The 21,360-nt window shown below is 39.2% G+C and overlaps 2 protein-coding genes across 4 annotated transcripts in view; both read left to right on the forward strand.

Moving 5' to 3' along the window:
• The window catches only part of zfyve28 (zinc finger, FYVE domain containing 28), a 29,500-nt gene extending 19,039 nt beyond the window's left edge, over window positions 1–10,461 (forward strand). Inside the window, exons 5-15 of one of the 3 annotated variants that reach the window (XM_016663027.1) lie at window positions 1,895–1,984; window positions 2,063–2,152; window positions 2,231–2,332; window positions 2,972–3,585; window positions 4,149–4,971; window positions 5,760–5,855; window positions 6,586–6,749; window positions 6,831–6,947; window positions 7,679–7,783; window positions 7,891–7,994; window positions 9,119–10,461. In XM_016663027.1, the coding sequence (XP_016518513.1) occupies window positions 1,895–1,984; window positions 2,063–2,152; window positions 2,231–2,332; window positions 2,972–3,585; window positions 4,149–4,971; window positions 5,760–5,855; window positions 6,586–6,749; window positions 6,831–6,947; window positions 7,679–7,783; window positions 7,891–7,994; window positions 9,119–9,250 (2,437 nt within the window). In that variant the 3' untranslated portion in view covers window positions 9,251–10,461. The remainder of the gene's footprint in view (window positions 1–1,894; window positions 1,985–2,062; window positions 2,153–2,230; window positions 2,333–2,971; window positions 3,586–4,148; window positions 4,972–5,759; window positions 5,856–6,585; window positions 6,750–6,830; window positions 6,948–7,678; window positions 7,784–7,890; window positions 7,995–9,118) is intronic. The other 2 variants (XM_007576179.2, XM_016663028.1) reach the window with 2 other exon arrangements.
• Window positions 10,462–14,061: 3,600 nt separating this feature from the next.
• Window positions 14,062–21,360, forward strand: part of LOC103154773 (fibroblast growth factor receptor-like 1) — a 44,921-nt gene continuing 37,622 nt past the window's right edge. The window contains exons 1-2 of the mRNA XM_007576180.2: window positions 14,062–14,368; window positions 15,078–15,167. Of these exons, the coding sequence (XP_007576242.1) occupies window positions 15,083–15,167 (85 nt within the window). The 5' untranslated portion in view covers window positions 14,062–14,368; window positions 15,078–15,082. The remainder of the gene's footprint in view (window positions 14,369–15,077; window positions 15,168–21,360) is intronic.

Consider the following 21,360-nt stretch of genomic DNA (forward strand, 5'->3'; position numbering starts at 1 on the left):
CCCCACAAATGCAAATACTGCTCTTGAAAAACATTCCAGCTTATAATGTATTTCTTTATGTCTCCAGTCAGTCACATAAAGAAGTGTGGTTTATATGAGGGGTGGACAATAAATCAGTTATGTATCGCAGTAGACACATGGTCAATATCAGTAGATAATGCATCCGGTAGAATATTCAATAGTTTCACTGAACTCTGATCCAGAACTGCACAGCATTCTGGGAAAAGTAGACAGAGGAAAGCCTTTAGCCTCTCAGCCAGCCAAGCTAGGTTGGTGGAATCAACTGACTCACTCATTCTTTGGTTGCCTAGCAACTGATTCATTCTTTGGTTACCTAGCAACAAACCTGTGGCAGTTTAAGTTTTGCCACTGTGCCTCCATAACTGCTTAAAAGTGATAGATAGATAGATAGATAGATAGATAGATAGATAGATAGATAGATAGATAGATAGATAGATAGATAAAATGTGAAAACTGTGGCTAAAACAAAAAAAGTTCACACCACCAATTTGGCAGGATTTCAGATATTTAAAACAAAAAAAGAGTATTAGTGCTAATCAATATCGACAGTTATCTGAAATGAAATGCTGACACTGTGAAAAGTTTTTCTGCCACATCACCCAGCCCTATTTTTTATCAATAAGCTGCTGCACACAGTAACCACATTTAAACATACTTTCAAATGTGTTGATATGTATTGATGCTCTCAATGAATCAACAGTGGAGAAAATAGCAAAACTAGCAATCGCAGCAATACGGGCAGTGTTAGACATCATTGATTGCAGTTCATTGTGATGACAATGAATTAAAATGTGTATCACAATAAATTTATCACAATAAATGATCATATGAAGGTATGGGCACTGTTGGACCTTTGAAGACACAAAAATGTTAGATGTTCATTAAGTTCTGGAATTTGGGAGACGGAAACTCCCAAATTCCGACTTGTTTTCCCAAAACATCCGACAGACGCCTGGTTGGATAGAAATGTAAGGAATTTGGAGGCCAAATTTACACCTCATTCTCTGTGTTTGGGTGTAAAAATGCTCTAGAAAAGTTCCAAGTTGTGTCTATGTTTTACTTAAATAGGTGTCAGAGGAATGACCCAAGCATCCCGTGTTTTGTCCTGAAGCTACATCTTCACCAAACAACTGTTTCAGCCATGATGGATTTCTGATAAATCCATCAATACACATTGGACGCGCCCCAGAGATGCAGTTCTGGACATAGTCTAACCCAGTTTACTCCTCTGTGGTCAGAATGTTATTCAGTTCAAATTCAGAAATACTTTATTAATCCCAAAGGGAAATTAAATGTTGTAACTCATGCCTAATCAGTCGCTGCGTTTCCAATCACAATATAATTGCACAAATTGGAAATACTGAAATAAATTTGCTTAAAGGAAACACGACAATTGCGAATAAAATCTCACGTTTTTTGATGAAATGCTTGAAGTGATTTTTCAGCCATTTTGAAATTAGCGTATTTTGCAAAACTACAATGGATACACTTCTTTTTTTGCATAACACGAGTTGTGATCAATAACAGGTTATTTCTACTGGCAAAAACGATGAAGAAGACAACAGGAAGTGGTAGGAATATGATGGAGCTGCCTGATTTTTAATCATTGATTCATGCAAACATGAATAAGTTTGCGTGAACAAACTTATTCATGTTTGATTTTTAATTTGTGTTTCTTTTTTAATGGAAACACCATAATTGCAAAATTGTATTTTTTTTTTTTTACATTAGTGGAATATTGACAAATCTTTGTGCAAACACAGCGACTGTGTATCACCCTTCACCCCTTTAAATGTTTCCATCAGAACTAAAGAAACATTTTTGCCAAGTTTTGAACATTTTTAGCCTAACGCTTCTTCTTCTTCTGTTTCAGCTACGTGTCAGCCATGGTGCCTGTGAAAAGTCCCAAAGAATACGACGTGCAGCAGGAGGTGATTGTCCTCTTCTGTGAAACTGTTGAACGGTGAGTTTGCAGTAGAAAATCATCCTCCAATAATCTCTTGAGTCAGTCAGAATCTGACGGTGTCTCCGTCCCCTTCAGGGCGCTCCGGCTGGGCTACCTCACCCAGGACATGATCGATGACTACGAACCTGCTCTGATGTTTACCATTCCCAGACTGGCCATTGTTTGGTAAGCATTCCCGTTTTCCTGTCGATGTTTTCCGCTCCGTCCCACCTTCGTCTCACAGGACGCTGCTCATGCTTTCAGCGGGCTGGTCGTTTATCCTGAGGGACCTCTTAACCTCGACCGGAAATCTGAGGACATGTCGGAGCTCTTCAGGCCTTTTCGCACTTTATTGAAGAAAATCAGGTAAATCCATGAAGAGATCCATCCGTCTTTGTCACAGAGCTTTAAGGGCCTGATCTTCAAAAGGCCTGCATATTTAAAAAACTATACAAATTTCACTGCAAAAGCACAAACCAGTAAGTTTTCTTTAGTTTCCAGCGCAAATATCTGATTACACTTGAAAGAAGAGAAAAATAACTTTCAGCAAGAAATATGAGCTTGTTTTAAGTAAATATTTCCTTAATATCGAAGAAAAATAACTTGTTTCACTGGCTGATTATTTCACTTGTAACAAGACATTTTTCCCATGTCATAAGTGAAATAATCTGCCAGTTGCCCACCAGCTCATGTTGCATGTTTGTAGTTAACAATAGTCACCCCACTTTTCCCAACTCAGTGACTTTCTTGCTTTATTTAGCAACATTTCAAATAACAGAATTGGTATCTGCCAAAATCAGAATCAGCAGGTCACGATTTTTAAAGATCAGTAATCAGTAATAAGCATCCAAATGGCCTGGGTCGCATTCCAAAAAATCCGATCTGTTTTGTTCAGACTGTCATGAAAACATCAGATTCAGGTGCTTTAAAACTGAAAAATGGTATTTGGGTCACTTCAGGCTGCAGTGTGAACGCAGCCTAAGTTTGTTGTGGTTCCTCCTGCAGAGATCTCCTGCAGACTCTGACTGAGGAGGAGCTGCTGACTCTGGAGAAGAACCTGTGCATCTCCCAGGACGGGGAGCTGGCCTCAAACGGCATCCCGGTTCCGGTCCAGGAGAACCCGTCTTCCCACAGCCTCGCCAACGACGCCTCCAACGGGGAGGGCGGCGGGGAAGAGGACCCGCTCCCCGTGTTCGTCTCCCCTGATCAGGACGAGGAGTTGGCGGAGGTGGAGAACGGCTGGGAGGAGGTGGAAACCCAGAACGGCGAGGAGGAGCCGGAGCAGGGCCTGCTGTGCGAGGAGGCGGAGGAGGCGGAGCTGGCCTGCTCCATGCAGTACGACGAGGAGGAGCTGGAGCAGCTCAACATGATGGTGTACAGGGTGGGGGACGAAATGTCCACGCTACTGTCCCCACCCAGCCAGGGCCAGTCCCCGGCCCGCCGGCCCAGCAGGGCGGAGCCCGCCGGCTCCAGCGGCGCCTCCAGCACGCAGGCGTCACCACGCAGGATGGCGGCGAACCGGATCAGAACCGGCCTCTACGTGGAGGAGGAGGATCGGGTTTTCTTCATGGAGGACGTCGACGCGGCAGGAGACGGCAGCTGCATCGTGTCTCCTAAAGGTAAATGAAACCTACCAGAACCAGTTCCAATCTAATGTTTTTCTCTAGAAAATGTTTTCAGTCCCTCTGTGAGTTATACGACTGAGTTTTAGAATTTATGTTAATTACAAAATACTTTCATAATATTAGCAGAAATAAGATGCAGTTTTACCAGAACATCTTGAAATTACAAAAAAAAACTTACTTAAATGAGAAAAAAACTTTGAAAATTAATTTATTGGTATACCAGAGTTCTCATAAAATTGCTACTTTATTCTGTGGCTGGACAATACAGCTTAAAAATAAAATCTCAGATTTTTTTACTTGCAGTATTTTTAAAAAAGAGAAATTACAAAGGAAAGAAAATCCTTTTTTTGTCCCTTTTGTAAATTTTGCAGGTAAATTTTAGGCTGAAGCTATGAGAAGTCGTGTTTAATTATGAGAATTTTATCATAATAATAACAGAAAAAAGGTGCAATTTCACCAGGACGTCTTGAAATTATGTGAAAAAAAGTAAAGTCTGTTCAGTGAATATTCCATCAGATATATTATGTGTTAACATTGATCATTGATTTATTGTCCAGCCCTGCCTAAGGGATCGACGCCTCCTATGCAGCAGAAACCCGGACCCGGTTCCGGTATCAACGGATGGAGCTCTGCGACAACGTCGGAGCAGCCATGTCCCGCGGCAAAGCGCCCCCTCTGCTCCCACGCCCCCGGCAATGAGCCGCTGCCTTACAGCAACGGCTGGGACAGGGGGTTAGAGGGCACTGCGTCGGAAACGGCGGAGGTCATTGCCCACCGCATGGGCGGGATGAAGCTGTCGGCTACCGTCATCTTCAATCCGCACTCGCCCAGCCTGACGGAGCTGGCCGTGGACAAGCTGCTGCTGCCCCGGCCCGCTGCATCCGAGATCGAGCCCTGCGGCCCCCTAGTGGCCACTCACTGTCTGCTGAACTCCTGCGTGTGCTGCGGGAGCTGCGAGGACGCTCACGACGACGGCGGGGTTGCCTCGGATACCGCCGGCTTGGAGCTGGGCCTGGCTCTGGGTCTGGACAAACACTGCAAGACGCCGGCGTCCAGCGCCGTCATCCAGTCCGCCGCCTGCCAGCTGCCGCCGCGCGCCCACCAGCGGTTCGCTAAGGGCGAGCTCGCCCAGCAGACTCCCCCGTCCGCTCGCCGCCCTGGGGATCCGCCGGCGGAGGGCTCAGATTCGCTGCTCTGTGACAAGTGCCTGGTGGCTCCAGGACGGGGCTCCAGAGGAGGCCAGGGAGCGTCAACGTTCAGCCGCCAACTGAGCCACGACAGGAAGCAGCAAGCCGGCGAAGCCCGGCAGCGAGAGAACGACCTGGACAATGACAGGATAGACAATAAGGAGCCCAAGGAGGACATCAGGAGATGCTCCAGGTTTGTTTCAGTAGGAAAATTCAACCTATCTCACTACAAAAACACAACATTTTACCAAGTATTTTTGTTTAGCTTCAGCAATTAATCAAAGTTTTGGCTTTGAAAATGTAATTTTTTTGAAAATCTGTATTTTTTTTTTACTTCACCGATGCGTTCTTTGGGTTCCCAGGTCCAGAGTGATATCAGTAGGCCCGGACGATGTGGCTGAAAAACTTCACATAAGCGTTTCACATCAGTCTAGAGTTTTTTTGTTTCAAATATCAGAAATACGGCTAAACTGGTTTCCAGTTTTATCCAATTTTCACTCCAAGCTGTTCAGTTTTATTTTTAAGCAGTTATGAGGCACAGTGGGGGAACCTGAAACTGCTGCTGCGTACGATACTCAACAAGTTGTTGCTAGGTAACCACGGCATGAGTGAGTTAGTTGTTATTACCTTTTTGTCCAGCCCTACTTGTCAAATAATCTGGTAGTGGAAGTAGAACTTTTTTAAAATTAATATTAAGGAATTATTGCCTTAAAACAAGCTTCTATGTCTTGCTGAAAAGTTACTTGTAGGTAAATTTTTTCAGGTAAACTAAGGTATTTGCACTAGAACCTACAGAGCAAAATACTTCCTAAGACTTTGTGTTTTTGCAGTGCATAAATAATGCGCCACATTTTTCTTTCCGTCCTTTTTTGTTGTCTCATTATTTTACTTTTATTTTGATTTATAACACTCCGCTCTTTATTTGACCAATTATCAGTCGTATCCTTCTTTATTTCTGTTTGTTCTTTTGGTTGTTTTTAGTTTTCAGAAGTCGCCCCTCAGCTCTGTGTCAGGTAGTGACTGCGACAGTGTGTCGGTCACCACATGTAGTCTGTCGAGCAGTGCTTACACTCCAAGGTAACAACTTCCTGTCCCTGCTAAATAAATGTGTCTACTCAGATTTAATGCTCCTATCGATTATTTTAGTTAGCAATTGTTCTGACAATTAGTTGGATAATAAACCACCACAATCTGCTGATTTTTCATTTCATCCTTTATATGCACATAAACAATTCAATTCCATTTTAAATAAGAAAATAAACCTAAAATGCAACAACACAACATTCCTTCAGTGCATTTAGTGTAATTATTTGTAGATTGATTGAATGATTGTTGCTTTAACTGATTCATAAATTAATAACAAAAGTTACTTATTATAAGATTTTTTAATTTATTTACAGAATTTGAACTGAGAGGAGTTTTTACAAAGATTTATTTATTTTAAATGTAGTTGTATATATTTTTTTACATGTCTAGTAACTACTCTAGTAATTAAAACTACAGTAGTTTTAATTACTACTCTAAATATATTTTTCTGTTAGCAAATTGAATTTTTTTAACTGTGAATACTCCAGTTAATGATTAACCAATTACAAAATTAGTTGAAGATCATTTCAGTAATTGATTAATCTGATTAATCATGATTCATTGATTAATCGTTTCAGCCCTAAATCAGTTTCAGTCGCCAATTGAAGCTATAAATGTCAAAGTTCAGTGTCTTTGGGGTTTCGGACGCAGTAACAGCAAAGTTTATGCAGGATCAGATCATTCTTCAGATTAAAAAGTTAATTTTGCATTTCTTGTTCAGCCCCGTCAGCAGCCTGACTCCGAGCTCAGGGACTTCGGAGGACCTGGACCAGCAGGAGATCAGGCTGGCCCTGCAGGACTCCAGGGTTGCAGCGAGGAGCAAGATCCGCTCCCGGTTCCACAGCAGCAGTGACCTCATCCACCGTCTCTTCGTTTGCATATCAGGTGAAGTTCCTCCCTCTCTGAGCGGCAGCGGCACGAGCCTCCAGGTCGTACATGATGCATCGATGTTTCTGTGTGATGCAGGCGTCGCCGATCAGCTGCAGACCAACTACGCCAGCGACCTGCGGAGCATCCTGAAGACTCTCTTCGAAGTAATGGCGACAAAGTGCGAGCAAGGAGACAACGATAAGCAAAAGAAAGGTGAGGAATGGATTAATATTTTACATTCAGTGCCATGGAGGAAAACGTGTTTGGATATTAAAGATGGGGAAAAGGAAACTTTGGAAAAGTGCTTAATTTCTGTATAAAGTCTTTGAAAGTGCTGGATATTCAAACTGCACAGTTTTGTAATAAAGTTCTCAAAAATCCAAAATCAAAATTGGAAAATATTATTTGCAGTTGAAACCAGATATTTTCATACGCTTAATAAAAAGAGATATTTTTTTCTCGCTGTCTGAAGCTAAATCAGACCAAACATTTCTTGTTTTAGGTTGGTTAGATTTACTAACATCATTTCTATTTGCTAAATGCCAGAAAAATTTGTGAGAGCAACATTTAGAGATTGTTTTGGTTATTTTTATCCTTTTTCCCAAAGGAGTACATTGGTCTAGTTTCTAGTGCAAATATCTTCGTACACTTAAAAAGACAAAACTAACTTAAAAGTACATTTTCAGCAAGATATAAGAGCTTCGTCTTGTTATAAGTGAAATAATCTGCCAGTGTAACTAGAACTTGTTTTTATTAAGGAATTGTTAACTTAAAACAAGCTCCTAAATCTTGCTGAAAAGATACTTTTAAGTTATCTTGTACTAAGGTATTTGCACTGAAACTGGACAAAAAATACTTGGTAAGATGTAGTGTTTTTGCAGTGTAGGCCTTCTCAATCATGAACTAAGTGCAGCTGTTTAAAACGTGTCCCCTGTGATGCCCAGTAGGCCCCGTTCTGCGCAGTGCGGTGCTGGAGGATTGTGCTCTCTGTCAGGAAACTATTTCTTCATCAGAACTGGCAGCCAAAGCCCGGGAGGGACAGTTCGAAGGTCAGCAGATCCACAAACTATAAGCGTCGCTGTCGGCGCGCTCCTCTTCGTCTTCCTCTCAGCTGGTGGCGTTTCTGCTGCACGTTTTCTCTTCCTTTCCCCTGCAGATCCTCCAGACTGGGTCCCCGACGACGCCTGCAACTCCTGCATTGCCTGCAAGGCTCCCTTCACCGTCATTCGCAGGAAGCATCACTGTAGGAGCTGTGGAAAGGTTAGGACTTCCTGTTAGCTCCCTAGCTAACGTGTAGCTTAATGTTCCCAAGCAGGGCCCCCAAGTAGCATTAGCTTCTGGACACGATCTTCCTTTCCAAACCCAAAATATTTGTTTTTTAAAATAAATGGGTTTTTCTCTCACTTTTATTCACTATTCAATTATTATTACATTCGTTTAGCATAAATGCTACCTCATGCATTCTGATTTTAGTTGGGAGGGTTTTGCACAAAAAAGTTATTTTCACTTATATTTTTAAAATGTGACCTATAATGCTTCTTTGAAAAAGTTAGGATAGGTCTATGGCCTATACAAACATATTTATTATTATTTTGCACAAAATTATTCTTAGATAATGAGATTATAGTCTTGACTTATTTTCAGAATGAGCTGTTTTAGGTCATCTGTCACTTTAAATAGAAGTAAGCTGCTACAGGCCACGCCCCCAACTCAACTGACACATGAAAATGGCTGCAAACAAATGAGCAATTACACAACCGTACATCTTTGAAAATCAGAAGTGGAGCCTCCTGCACAACCAACAAGAATCCAGCAGGTGTTTTCTGGATGACAAGTCAACAACAAAACACTTGTCTTTTCCAGCAGCCATTGGAAAAAAGTTTCATAAGCTTTACGTTGAAAGAACACGATTTGGAAAAATGTTTCTTTTGCCTAATTTTATTATCCTGTAATTATTTATATGAATTGTTTTACTGTAACGTATTATTTAATTATGAAACCTGCAGACCAGACATTCTGGAACTTAGCTTGGGTTGCTAGGTAATGGAGCTGTGCTTGCCTGGGGTTGCTAGGTAACAGGGATGGGCTTGGCTGGGGTTGCTAGGTAACGAACTCCGGAGGTTTCTGGAACGGCTCATTTTCCAGATACTAAAATCAGATTAACTCATTGCCAGAAACCAGATGGATGTTTTTTTCTTTTATGTAATGATTCAGATATAGATTAACTTTCTCGTAATAAAAAATGATTAAAATATGTATTAGATAAATTTTTTAATTTATTTTTCCATTTTGTTCCTCACCTTCCTTCCAGCTTTGCAGCGCCCTCCTGTGGCCACCACTGTGAAAAACACTGGCTCAACATTTCACTCTCTCTCTCTCCTCAGATCTTCTGCTCCCGCTGCTCGTCCCACTCGGCTCCGCTGCCGCGGTACGGCCAGGTGAAGCCCGTCCGGGTCTGCACCCACTGCTACATGTTTCATGTCACGCCTTTCTACAGCGACAAGCCCGCCATCTGATCCCAGGTCAGAACCAAAAAGCACACCGTCTGCTCCAAGAGCATAATATGCAACGGACAGATTCACTCCACAGTGCTCCAGAGAAACCTTAAAGGTCATGATTGTAGTCGCTGACCTCAGCCGCAGGGAGCGGAGAGTCCAGGCGAGAACCTCGGGTCTGATTGTAGGAACGCCGAGGCGTCAGCAGAACTGGAGGTCCAGACGCTCTGCAGTCTGCTCCACAGAATCAGAACACTTTTCCCTTCTGCAGGTGTGAATAATGAAGCTTCCTGTTTACTTCTGTGAGCTTCCCACATCTGTCCTGGTACCGGCGCTCCAACAGAACTCAGATCAGTGGAGCTGGGTGAGACAGCTTGAAAATTTAATCTCAGATCTCAATTTTTTTTCCCCTAAATGATAAATAAATGTTTTTATTTCAATCATCTCTTCTGCAAGCTGTACGACGGAGTGTCAGAGCCAGGCTACAAAATGTTTTTAAATTATGAGAATAATATAATGTTAGCAGAATAATGACACAATTTTACCAAAAGAGCATCTTGAAATTACAGAAAAATACATTTTAATGAGAAAAAAACACTTCTATTTATCAGGATCAGTTTGTTGTTCGAAATAGAAACATTAATTTCAAAGTCCTGCTACTGACAATAATTTAATGCTGACATGTTAAAAAAATTCATTATTTTCATATCTAAAACCGATACTAAAGTATAACTTCACTTAATTGTTTCTTTTCATGCCAGAGTTTTCATTAAATTACAACTTGATCCTTCTAAAATTACATCTTTATTCTGGTAATACTTCAACTTTATTGTTGTACGACTTTATTCTGGTAATTTTATGACCTTAATTTTAAATGAAACTGTAGCCTGGCCCTAATATTTCATCGTAGAGTTGAACTGAATTCAAAATCCAAATAAAAAGAAGCTTTAAAATGCGCTTATCAAACAAGATGGCCGCCCTGGCTCATCTCTGAACTATAGAAACCCCAGGAACGCATTGGTAAAAAAAAAATCCAGATTTCCCAAAAAATAAATCTTCAGAAGCCAAAAATCGGATTAATCGATCAAATCGATTTGTCGCCCAGCCTTACGGGTCGGATCAGACGAATGTAAGTCAAACCAACATGTAAATAATGATTCTGTCTGCAAGCAATGGAGCCACCAAACAAACTCAGCAGGCTGAAACTGAAACACAGGAATCTTTTGATATGAGCTTTGTGAGGAGTTTGGTCTTTTCTAACGTGATGAATGTCTAACTGTGTTTGGGAGACGAGGTCTGGATCGAAACTTAGCTTCGAGTTTGCTGCACTGAGAAAAAACATAAAGTCTTACCGAGTATTTTGGACTAGTATGGACCGAGTATTTCTATAAGAGCTTGTTTTAAGTCAGTAATTCCTTAATATTGATGAAAAATAATAGATCCAGTGGGAGATTGTTTCACTTAAAACATGGGAAAATGTCTTGTTATGAATTAAATAATCTGCCAGTAGTACTAGAACTTTTTCATCACTAGTAAGGAATTATTGACTTAAAACAAACTCTTACATCTTGCAGAAAAGCTGCTTCTAAATTACTTGATGTCTTTTTTTTACATGTACTAAGATATTTGCGATTAGGGCCGCTTAGGACTGACAGAAAAACTCAGGAGTACATTTCCGAGAAAAAAGCAGAAATTCTGAGATTAATTTCAGTAATCTTATAAAAAAAAATTACACATTTCTTAGTTGAAAAGTTGGAAATTATCTAGAAAATAAAATCAATTTCTGAGATTAATCTCAGTAATTTTTTTACGAAAAAAACCTCAGAAGTTTCAGTTTGAAATGTCAAACATTTTCTGTGAAAAACGCTGAAATTTCTGAGTTTGAAAAGTTAAAATTGGCTTAAAAAATGTCAGTAATTTCAGAAATTAAGCTCAAAATTTCAGAATTTGTCTTTGAAATTTACTCCTCCTCCTTTTTTCATTTTTATTTATTGTAGAACGTTGGCCCTGATATGCAGTCGGATATTTGCAGTAGGAACTCGACCAAAAATCCTCGGTAGGATTTTGTCTTTTTCCAGTGCATCCCTTCACTAAGGTCAACCTTTGACCTTTTGGAGCTCAAACTCTCAGGTGCAGCCTTGCAGGATTACAGGGCTGCCCATCTTTCTTCACTTCCTCATCGCTTTATTGGTGCAATATTGTTGATTGCGACGCTTCTGCACACGATGAAACAGACCTCTGATATTTTGGTTGCAGACATTTTTCTTTCAGAAACATTTGTGTTCAAAATAACAGCAAAATAAAAACTAATTCTGGTATAAATTATACTAAAAATTTACTGTGAAATGTAACAGAGTAAAATAAACCAACAGACACAACAGTAGTAACATGCAAAGCTGATTATTCTGAATGTTAGCAGCAGGTTGTAGTCGGTTGAAATAGTTTTAATAAAAGTTCATTTTAGGAAGAAAAATGTCAAAGAAAATGAAATTATTCACTGATTGAAATCTTTGAGCAGCATCCAGTTTTCAGATTTTTTTGGGCTTGATTAAAGAAATTATTCTTGCTTATAAAAGCAAGATTTGGGTCACTTTTTTTCTTTAATAAAATAAATCATTGCTGATTTGGGTGTGTCAAAGTCAACTTTTCAGCAAAAGTAAAAGTGGTTCTACATATTAGAAAAATTTGGTCATAAAAATATTAATTCTTTGTGTTTTACTCAACATTTTCCATTGCAAATTAATTCACCAATAATTCAAACCTTATTAAAAATAAAAAGTTTAAAGAATAAATTTGTATCTTTCTTTGAACAGCAGTTGGGGGCCCACAAAAAGTAGCCCAAGGCCAGAAATGGCCCCTGAGCCACACTTTGAACACCCCTGGATTATACTACATTAAATATTCCTCAATTTCTGTAAAAAATTTATAAAATTTTCATTTTTGATTCATAGTAGGGCAGTAATCCTAATGGATTTGCATGTATGGAAATTTTAAACACTGCTGTTGTTTTGGACACATTTCTGTTTTGGTAACAACAAAAATCAGATGTTTTTCTGAGAAAAGACGCTAATTTGAGCCTCCAGTTAACACTAAGGATAAGTTTTTAATTCGTCCGTTCTGCTCTGACGTGAAGCAACTTCTCAGGCTTTAAATGTTCAGAATCACCCTGCGACCCTCATTGCATCTAAAAACACACAAACTTAACTCTGAAACACTATTTTTTCTTTTATAAAGAATGCAGATAACATGGAACTGTTATTACTATGATGTAAAGAAAAGGAATCATGCAGTAGTGAAGAGTGGGATATTCTGTTATTTTTATTATTATTTCAGAGCTTTGTCTTATTTTGTAAAACTTAATTCATTTCCATAAGAACTGTGTAAAATATTCAACAGATAAATAATGTTATATAGTTTTAAATGGGATGTATATTGAAATAAATAACTTTTCTGTTTGATCGTGTTGTCATGATTCCTCATTTGATGCAGCTGAAGGTGAGACATATGTATAAATTATAAATTGATATTAGGATTTTAGAAAACATTTAGAAAAAATAAGACTGATTTGGAATAAATCTGAGATATTTTACATCAATTTTCACTGTATTTTTTTTTTTTTTTAAGTATTTGAAAGACTTGACATCTCCAAATTAAACTCATGGAGATGGAAAATTAACGGTCGTTTGTTAATCTGCGGTCAATCTGATAATCTGCCAGCAGGGGGCAGCGCATTCTAGTATTTTGAGGCGGGGGTTGGCGTATCGGAGATGTAAATATTTTCTACTCTGTGTTTACTGTAATGTAAATCTGTTCTGTGTAACCTGTACTTAAGGCTTAATGTTTTAATATAAAGAGCACTGAAAGATGAACAGCGAGATGGACAGAAATGCCTCGTTGGTTTTGTTGTTCCGTAGACACGATATGTCACCGCGTCCGCCATATTAGAGGCAAGCTCTCCTTAGAAATCAACACAAGACAGATGAGAAACTATTAATAAAAAAATACTACTGTTTTTTATGCAAATTTTTATGTATTATATTTACATGCGATGATACAAGTTCATTTTGGGATTTTATTGAGCTTTTAGTTATGGAAATTAAGCTGTATTTATTTCAGCTATTTTGTTTAAATGTGAATTAACTAGCAGTGGTGGACAGAGTTCTCAAAAATTTAACACAAGTAAACATAATGATCCAAAAAAATGACTTTAAAAGAAACATTTCATAAAAAGACTACTCGCATGCTGAGCAACTGATCAAAATTTCAGTCATTTAATATTTAAAAATCTGGTATTTTAAAGACCAAAATGAAAATAATTCATATAAATAATTATAAAACAATGAAATTAGGCAAAAACAAATATATTTTTTTTTCAAATCAGGTTCTTTCAATATAAAGCTTATGAAACTGTAACAAAAACTGGAAGTATGTATTGTGTGGTGAATTTTTGGTTGTTTATTCAATGACTCTACTCACAGTGGGTAGCGTATCCAGAAATATTACTCAAGTAAAAGTAACGTTACTGCATAATAAAATTACTCAAGTAAAAGCAAAACAGAGCAGTATTGTAAAAACTACTCTTTAAAGTATTCTTTCCCCAAAGATCTACTCAAGTTAATGTAAATGAGTAAATGTAGGTAGTTACTACCCTTCTTAGTTAATTAATGGTTGTAAAACTTTAACATTTTGTTAATAATAGTAATAAAGCTCTGTGTGTTGCAACGAAGCTGCCACTCCCAATATGGCGGCGACGTTGACGTACGGTTGGACGGTTTTACGGACTGTGATTGGCCAGACTGCGGGCTGTGATTGGCCCGCCGCTGAAACTGTGAGAGAGTCAACAAGTCTTCGCTCCCTGAACTCCACAACAGTCAGTCTGTCCAGGAGAAGTGTGGACTGTACAACGGACCGGACTAGCGCTGGTTTTCCTCTCAGCGGGCTGTGTTTACTGTGTTTTGTCGCGGTATTCCAACCTACCGCCTGACAGTCCGTTATTAACCCGCCGCAGGCAGCCATGCTGCGCTGTTAGCGGACAGCGGACCGCTGTCAGCTTTATTCATGGACTCAGCGCGAAGTTCAGCTGAAAGAGTTTCTGTCTGGGGACTGCTGCAAGGCTGACCTCCTACACTCGCTAACGAGGTATGTAATATTGCCACAAAAACGTAAATACATGAAAACCCCCATAATGTTGCAGGATACACCTAAAATATTCATGCAATGCTTTATATTTGTTATTTTAAAATGAAATTCTGGTTCATTTGTGCTGTTTTTGTAAGGATGTTGTCAGTTAAATTTACAAACAAAGAGTGTATATTAGTGACATGAACATGTTTATACACGCTGGTAGAATCGTGATTATTTTAATGAATGGAATATACTGCTAAAACGCAAAATCTTACCAAATATTTCTGGCCTTATTTAGTGCAAATATAGTGTTACCATTGACTTACGACAAAACTAACTTAGAAATAACTTTTCAGCAATGCATAGGAGCTCAGTTATTCTCTAATCTTTATGAAATAGTACTAGTTCCATTGCAAGATTATTTCACTTATAACATGTAAAAATTGTCTGGTTATAAGTGTGATAATCTGCCAGGAGAGCTATACTTTTTAAATCAACATTAGGAAATGATTGATTTAAAACAAATTCATATCATGCTGACAATGGACTTATAGGCTAGTTTTGTCTTATTTTAAATGTACTAAAGTCTAGACAGAAATACTTGGTAAGAGCTTGTGTTTTTGTAGTGTAATCATTGCATAAGAGCTAATAGTGTTTTTTTTAATCATATCTTTCACCAAGATTATTAATCTCAGAGCTGCACATGTGTTTTTTCCTGGTTTAGGGACTATGAATCTGTGTTTGGACAGTATGGACGTCATGAAGATTGTGCTGCTCATCTTTGAGACCATGTTGCTGACCGACTGTGTGAGAGGTAAGGGGGCTGACTCACAAATGTTCTGAATGTTTTTAAAAGCAAGTTGCAAATGTCCTCGTCATTAAGCAGCTTCACTGACTGGTTTCCTGTCAGTGTGAAGAAAGTTTCGCTTGTGCTTTCTCCCCCCTGAGCAGCCAGGGACGGAAAAAGTTCAAGAGTTTAAAAAAAATAAATAAACAAAAAAATAAAAATTCTAAGCAGAGCCCAAAGTCAACATGGACGGAGGGAGGGAGAGGGGGCCCTGGCTTGGCCCTGACCTGAGCTTAACTGCAGCGTAACTAAACAAATACCATCCATCAGCTTCCCGGGTGAAAGAACAGAGTCCAGCCCTGCGAAGGCTGCAGACATGCTGCTTCACATCAGGCGGCTTTACTCTGAAACACAGAGCAGACTGGAACTCTCCGGTCCAACTGTTTCATGGTGCCACTGTCAAACTGTTGCTTTGTGAGCGACTAACCTCTCTGGCATGAGTCAAAGCTGAAAATGCCCTCCTGATGAGAGGAAAACCAAATGCCTGGCACTACGGAAGGAAACATTTAATCTACTTATTATTAATTGTCCATAAATGATTTATTTTATTAAAATGAGTTCCAATCTATTAATTAAACATCGGTTTACTTTCTATTGGTGTTGTAATTTGGCCGCCATCCAGCAGGGGGCACCTCTGGTAACTCTAAATCGGAGCCGTTTCATACAGAACAAAGATGGCGGCCATTGTTCTGGCAGTTCGTCATACTTGTAGCACAAAACATCACGATGTAAAAGTTAGTTTGTCATACACGTTGTTATTAACAACTGTAAGAGATCCGGAGTTAGCGGCTAGCTAGTCAGATCATCATCAAGGAGCAGGGAGGCGAGTTTTATACGGGGCGTGTTAAGTATTTCACGGCAGCTGTAGCTAGGGCCTGCACAACAAAATATGTAGATTCATCTAGTTATCATATAAAACGATTTATTGACTTATTTTTGTCGTATCTTTGCGCGTACGCTGAACTGACAGCACCTCTAAATGTCGCGGACTTCTAAATGCACTTGCGCTCTACTCACTGCACGTATGCTGCGCTGCAGCGTAGAGAACAGAACGCCGAGGCAGAAATCAATCAATCAATAAAATTTTATTTGTATAGCACATTTCAGCAGCAAGACATTTCAAAGTGCTTTACATCATAACAAACACAAAAACACAAAGTCATGCAACATAGAATCAACAATCAAAACATTACATTAAGTCAAGTGCCATCACTAAAGTCGTAATTGATTGCTTTTCAAATACAACTCTAAACAGGTAGGTTTTTAGTCGAGATTTAAAGGCACTCAGTGTTTCAGCTCTTTTACAGTTTTCTGGAAGTTTGTTCCAAATTTGTGGTGCATGGAAGCTGAATGCTGCTTCTCCTCGTTTGGTTCTGGTTCTGGACATACAGAGCAGAAAGAGAAACGGCCCAAACAGAGTCCAGTGTTTGTTGAAAATTTACTTTATTCAGTTCTGTTTTTAAATATAACTATTCAGTGAGCTCCTTGAGTTGTCACCTTATAGCGACTTCAGCTTCTCATTCAAAAATTACTGATGTGCTATGAAGTCGATGCGGAGAGGAGGGCATAACGGGCGAATTCATAACATGATGGGAGAAAAAACATGGCGCCAGTCCGCACGGTTGATTTTGAGGGCTGTTGTGAGTTAATGGCTTTAATGGAGCGAAGTTTTAACATTCCTTAAAGAGCAACAACAGACTACTTCTGTATGAACATCTGTCTGTTAATTTATTTGTGTTCAACATATTTTATTCTTTTCATCTTTTATTTTACTATAAAACAACCCAAAAAGCTCCTTATTTGTTATACGTAATCAGCTTAATAATGTGAGAAAGCTGCAGTTTTCCTGTTTATTCAGTCAGTATTTAATACAGCTGACACGAAATGTAAAAACATGTTTGTTTTTACTGCAAAAACAAAATATTACTCAGTATTTCTGGCCTAATTTTTGTACATTTGAAATAAGAGAAAACAAACTTACAAGTAACTTTTCAGCAAGATATAGGATCTTGTTTTAGGTCAATAATTCCTTAATATTGATGAAAAAGTATTTTCATCAATACCTTTGATGAAAAAGTGATAAATGTCTTCACTTAAGACATTTATCCCGCTGTAAGTCAATTATAAGTCAAATAATCTGCCAGTGGAACTAGTACACGTTCATCAATATTAGTGAATTATTAACTCAAAACAAGCTCATGTATCTTGGTGAAAAGTTACTTATAAGTTAGTTTTTTATTTTTAATGTACAAGAATCTGGACAAAATGCTTGGTAAGATTTTGTGTATTTACAGTTTTTAAATTCAGCATTTAGGTTATGAAAAAATGGTTGGCCGTATTGATACAAGAGAAAAGTTAGGTTTTTAAGAAAATGGCCGCTCATCAATTAATTGCTAGTCGATCGATAAGATCAATCAGCTTTAGATTAACTCATTAATTGATGACTTGCATCCCGGTGCATGCTCCCTCCAGCTTCAGTGTGTCGGCATTAACTGAACGGGTGCCTGATAGGTGCAGCACCTGCATGTGGTGGACTTGCAGCAGAGATTGGAGATTGTCTGCAGACAATACTTCATTCACAGCCTGGCAGCCGGGCTTGCACGGCACAACTGAATCAAAAGTAAACAACTCCAAATCAGATTACACCAGCAATTTTCCATGTTTACAGATGAACATATGTCTGAAAAGCCGGTGACATGGCGGATGGAGCAGTTTAGTAGGGCAGCCTGCTGTTTTCTGGAAGCGGCTGCAGATGCTGAAACAGATGCACACGAGGCAGAGATGTGGTTAGCACATGATAAGTTATAAACCGTAAATATGTGACAGTTCCTCCAGAAGAGCCAAATGATACACAGAGTTCTGTGTTGCAGTCCCAAAGCAACAGCTGGACTGCAAACTTTATAGTGAAGGAGAGGCAAGGGAAGCTGTAAAACCGTCACCATAAAAATCTTAACAGTGTATGAGAACGTCTCTGACGGACCTGAATGAATTTACACTGCAAAAACACAAAATCTTACCAACTATTTTAGTCTAGTTTCTAGTGCAGATATCTTAATACACTTGAAGTAAGGAAAAACTAACTTAAAAGTAACTTTTCAGCAAGATGTAGGAGCTTGTTTTAAGTAAATAATTCCTTAATATTGATGAAAAAAGTACAAGTTACACTGGCAGATCACTTCATTTATAACATAATGGAACCTTAACCATGGAATATTGACTTAAAATGAACTCATGTATCTTGCTGAAAAGTTACTTCTAAGTTGGTTGTGTCGTATTTCAAGTGTGCTAAAAATTAGACCACAATACTTATGTCTTTTGCATTGTATAAAGAGCATCCGCACTGCAAAAACTCAAACGCTTACCAAGTATTTTTGGTCTAATTTTAGTACAAATATCTTTTTAGACTTGAGATTAGAAAAAAATTACTTTATAAGTAACTTGTAAGTAAATAATTCCTTAATTTATGAAAAACATCACTTTTAACAAAACATTTTTCCAATGTTATAAATGAAATAATCTACCAGTGGAACTAGTAGTTTTTCATCAATATTAAAGAATTATGGACTTAAAAAATATCACGTATTCCTCCTGTAAGTTACTTATAAGTTAGTTTTGTCTTATTTCAAGTGTGCTAATACATTTTCATTAAAAAGTAGACCAAAATTACCAGGTAAGATTTTGTGTTTTTGCAGTGTATAAAGAACACCCTGCGTGTGAGACCATAAAAACCTCCAGAAATTTTGTTTTCCTGCTGATAGCTGAGTGTATTGGTACCTGGTAGGACTCAGGCCTGTTGCTGTCAGTCATCAGGAGACATCTGACACAAGAGCCCTGCCCTCATACCACAGGGAGTCCCGACACACACACACACACACACACACACACACACACACACACACACACACACACACACTGGGCCCCTCTCCCTTTTTACTGTTGCAGCTCTGGGATTGGCTGCCCTAATTCCCTCCGCCCCCTTCATGCAGCTGGAGAAGGTGGCCAGTGATGCGTCCCAGCAGAACCAGTAATGTGGTGACAGTCTCAGGGACTGGTGGGCTGCACTCAGTGAAGAATGCAGCCTAAACATATATTTAGAATAATAAAAGGATACAGTAGGCATGTGTCCATGAAGGTGACCAAAACAGTATTTATTAGCAAGAATGACACCTTCAAACACTTTGATTACATACAATTTACCTATTTATTAAATGATTCATTTAATTTATCATGATTAATCAACAATTGAAATAATCGTCAACTAATTTGGTAATCGATTAATCTTAGGGGCTGCACGGTGGCGCAGTTGGTAGAGCTGTCGCCTTGCAGCAAGAAGGTTCTGGGTTCGATTCCCGGCCCCGGTCTTTCTGCATGGAGTTTGCATGTTCTCCCTGTGCATGCGTGGGTTTTCTCCGGGTTCTCCGGTTTCCTCCCACAGTCCAAAAACATGACTGTCAGGTTAATTGGCCTTTCCAAATTTGCCCCTAGGTGTGAGTGTGTGTGTGCATGGTTGTTTGTCCTGTGTGTCTCTGTGTTGCCCTGCGACAGACTGGCGACCTGTCCAGGGTGTACCCCGCCTCTCGCCCGGAACGTGAGCTGGAGATAGGCACCAGCACCCCTCCCGACCCCACTGAGGGACAAGGGTGAAGGAAAATGGATGGATGGATGGATTAATCTTAGAGCTTAGAGACTCAAAAAAAAATACCATTTGCTGAAATAACACACTCAGAGCAGTAATTAAGCTAAAACATATGTACATTTTGCATTTAGATAAAAAACCACTTTGTTTGTTAAAATGTTCAACCCATAACTGCTGATATATGGTAGTTTTAGTTTCACTTTGTTCAAATTCTTAAAAAAAAAAAAAGAAGATCCTGTTAAGCAAACTTTTTCTTCATTTAAACAACTTTTTTTCTTGTATTTTTTCAGGTAAAATTGCATCTTTATTCTAATATTATTACTGCCTTCTGATAATTAAGGCTGGTCCTAATACCCTGCCACACAGCGTACAGAATGTATGCTGTGTGAACATTTTCAGTCATTCATAATTTATTTTTTCCAAAAGAAAGCAAGAAAAAAACCCAATTAAAATTGTATCTAGTATGAAAAAATGTGATCTTTTTTAGCCAAATCGCCCAAAGAGCAATCAGCCCGAACAACAGCAGACTTACTAACACCTATTTATTGGTTTTCCGTCTAAGTTACGTTTGGTGTTTCTCTCCTTTTTCATCGCTATAAAAATAAACTCCCAGAATGCATTTGGCTGGACGTATGGAGACGGCCTGTTTTCCACCAGGTCCGGCTAACTAATGAATTACTCACAAACAGGCCGGCGCTTTTGTTGTCTTCGATTCCTTGTTGTTTTCTGTGAGAGTTGGAGCCCTGAAAACTCGTTTGTGGAAAGTTTACATTTTATAGGCAGTTACATCACCCAACAATCAGGTACAGTGAGATAAACTCGGTGCCAGGGCCTCTAAAATCTCAGAGCTGTTTGGCTCGCTCGCAGTTTTCCATTTCCTTTCAGCATAATGAGGCTGTTTCTCTGCAACAATAAGCCCAGAAGACCTCTTATTTTTTAAATAGCTCATGAAGAGTAAGACGGTGGAGGCTCTATTAAATATACAAAGTGATTTTTTTTTCTTCTTCTAGCAGCTTAGAGGTTCTGAAACAAAACCAAAATTTAGCTCCTTTCATTTCATCAGGCTCTGATTTTGATGTCTCTATGCCTTCCACCAAACTTTCCTGCCTCCCTTCTACAACACAACTCAATCTTTTCTCCTGCTCTCTGCTGTGTTTCCTCTGGTTTATTACCAGCATTAAGCCAGAGGAAGTGGGTTAAGTTAATGTGCTGTCGTTAAAACAAGGCATGACTGACCTTTACTCCCACCCAGCCTCTCTCAGCTCCATACTCCCTGAGAACAATGGCTGGATTATTGTGTGTGCTGGTCCCCCACATTGGACAAAGCAGCAGTAATTAATTTAAGCAACTTCTGACCCTCGTATTTACCATCAATTAGCAGACGGAGAGGAGGGCATGTGTGCGTGAGAAGAACTGTTGAGGGAGAATGAGCAAGATGCAAATTTTATCAAAAGTGTCCAATTATGCTTCCTGGGACAGGTTAGGATAGGACAAAGTGTGTTCATTGCATTTATTGCACAAAAT

The sequence above is a fragment of the Poecilia formosa genome, unplaced genomic scaffold (genome assembly GCF_000485575.1).
Source record: "Poecilia formosa unplaced genomic scaffold, Poecilia_formosa-5.1.2 Scaffold400, whole genome shotgun sequence".
Classification (NCBI taxonomy): domain Eukaryota; kingdom Metazoa; phylum Chordata; class Actinopteri; order Cyprinodontiformes; family Poeciliidae; genus Poecilia; species Poecilia formosa.